General features: G+C 32.5%; 1 protein-coding gene across 1 annotated transcript in view; it reads left to right on the top strand.

Annotated features, from left to right (window-relative positions):
• LRP1B (LDL receptor related protein 1B) overlaps nucleotides 1–1,746 on the top strand; it is a 1,771,065-nt gene that overhangs the window by 1,460,753 nt on the left and 308,566 nt on the right. The window contains exon 49 of the mRNA XM_004375116.1: nucleotides 806–928. Within this exon, the coding sequence (XP_004375173.1) occupies nucleotides 806–928 (123 nt within the window). The remainder of the gene's footprint in view (nucleotides 1–805; nucleotides 929–1,746) is intronic.

Below are 1,746 nucleotides of genomic sequence, written 5' to 3'. Positions count from 1 at the left end.
TTCTGTTCCAGAATCCAATCCAAGATACCACATTGCATTTATTTCCGGTCTCCCCTGTCTCCTCTGGTCTGTGACAGTTTCTGATTTTTCATGACCTTATTTACCTATTTTTCATGGCCTTGACTTTATTTTTAACGATATTTTATTGTGTTTTTGGTGAAAGTTTACACAGCAAGTTAGGTTCGCATTGGACAATTTCTACCCAAATTGATCAGTGACATTACTTACATTTTCCACATTGTATCAACATTCTCTTTGTGTTCTGGTTGTCCCATTTCCAGTACTCTTGTTTCCCTGCCTCTGTATCTTCTCATATTTGCTTTGGATTAAATGTTGACCTTTTGGACTCACAGAAATTTTTTTTGGTAGAGCACCAATCTGGTAATATCCTTTACTTTGTGTGTCACTCTGCTTTTCTGCTAAAAGGTGATGTCAGAAGATAGTTTTGGTAAGGTTTAAAGAGTATCTCAGGGCGATAGTCTCAGGAAATCCTCTGTTCTCAAGTGGTTCAGTTAGGCTGTCCTTTTTTAAGAATTTGAGTTTTGTTCTGCATTTTTCTTCTATTCTAACCAGGATTATCTGTTGTGCCCTGGTCAGACTGGTCAGTGGTGGTAGCCAGGCACTATCTGCTTCTATGACCTTGACATTCTTAAGGAGAACATCTCAGCTATTTTATATTTATGTTTGCTGGTTATTCATATCTTCCAGCTCATGGAATATTACTGTTTTGTATCTACGTATATTGTAGAAAGCTAAGATTAACTTAAATGATTAATTTAACATTACATTCTATATTTTATCACAGTTCAAAGCAAACACAAATGTGAAGAAAATTATTTTGGTTGTCCTAGTGGGAGATGCATTTTGAACACCTGGGTATGTGATGGTCAGAAAGATTGTGAGGATGGATTTGATGAATTCCACTGTGGTAAGACGTTGTATCTTGTTTTAGTCTTGCAAATCATGTCATTTATATACTGATATTCTCTTACATAGGGATTTTATACAAAAAATTGTTAACCAATTTTAATTTTTTTATATTATCAAGTACTTCAAAATGGTGAGAATTAGAATAGCACAGCAAAGACTAGAATGAACAGCAACAATCCTCTATTTTAGCCCTCTCTTCTAACCTTTTCTTTTTTGTTATTTGAGTAGTTACCTTTGTAAATCTAAATGATATTCTTATACATTTACTTCCTGATTTATTAACATTAGTTGGTATCTACTGTATTTACTTTTGACTATGAAAAATATTTTGCTCACATTACTTATTATCCTCCCCTTCCCTGTTGTTGTCAACTATATTATTATCATAAAATTTTCTCTTAATTGCAAGAGTAGTTTTAAATAATATTATTAAAGTTCTGCATCTTCAAACTCTCACCCTTCACTCTCTACCTTCGAATTTGTGTACGTACGTACATTTAATTTCACAATGTCAAGGTAAGAAAACATTTTATAATCTATTTTATAAAATTTAGAGATTTTGTAACTTCTAGGCAAAAAAAAAATTCTACAGAGAAACAAACATATATTCACTATTTTCTTTTAACACAGATAACCTACATTATGGTGAATAGGCAGAGTAGAGAAAATATTAAAAGTGGGTCTTCTGTGAAATGTCAAACTCCCCTAAAAGTAAATGTCATCATGAAATGTGAAGGTACATTCTGTTTGATTAAGATGCTATATATCTTTACATTAGAGCCAAATTCTGAACAAGGCTAACAGAGAACTTTAAAA

The sequence above is a fragment of the Trichechus manatus genome, unplaced genomic scaffold (assembly GCF_000243295.1).
Source record: "Trichechus manatus latirostris isolate Lorelei unplaced genomic scaffold, TriManLat1.0 scaffold00033, whole genome shotgun sequence".
Taxonomy (NCBI): Eukaryota; Metazoa; Chordata; class Mammalia; order Sirenia; family Trichechidae; genus Trichechus; species Trichechus manatus.
Note: the sequence above shows the minus strand (reverse complement) of the source record. Positions and strands in the feature narration are given on the sequence as shown.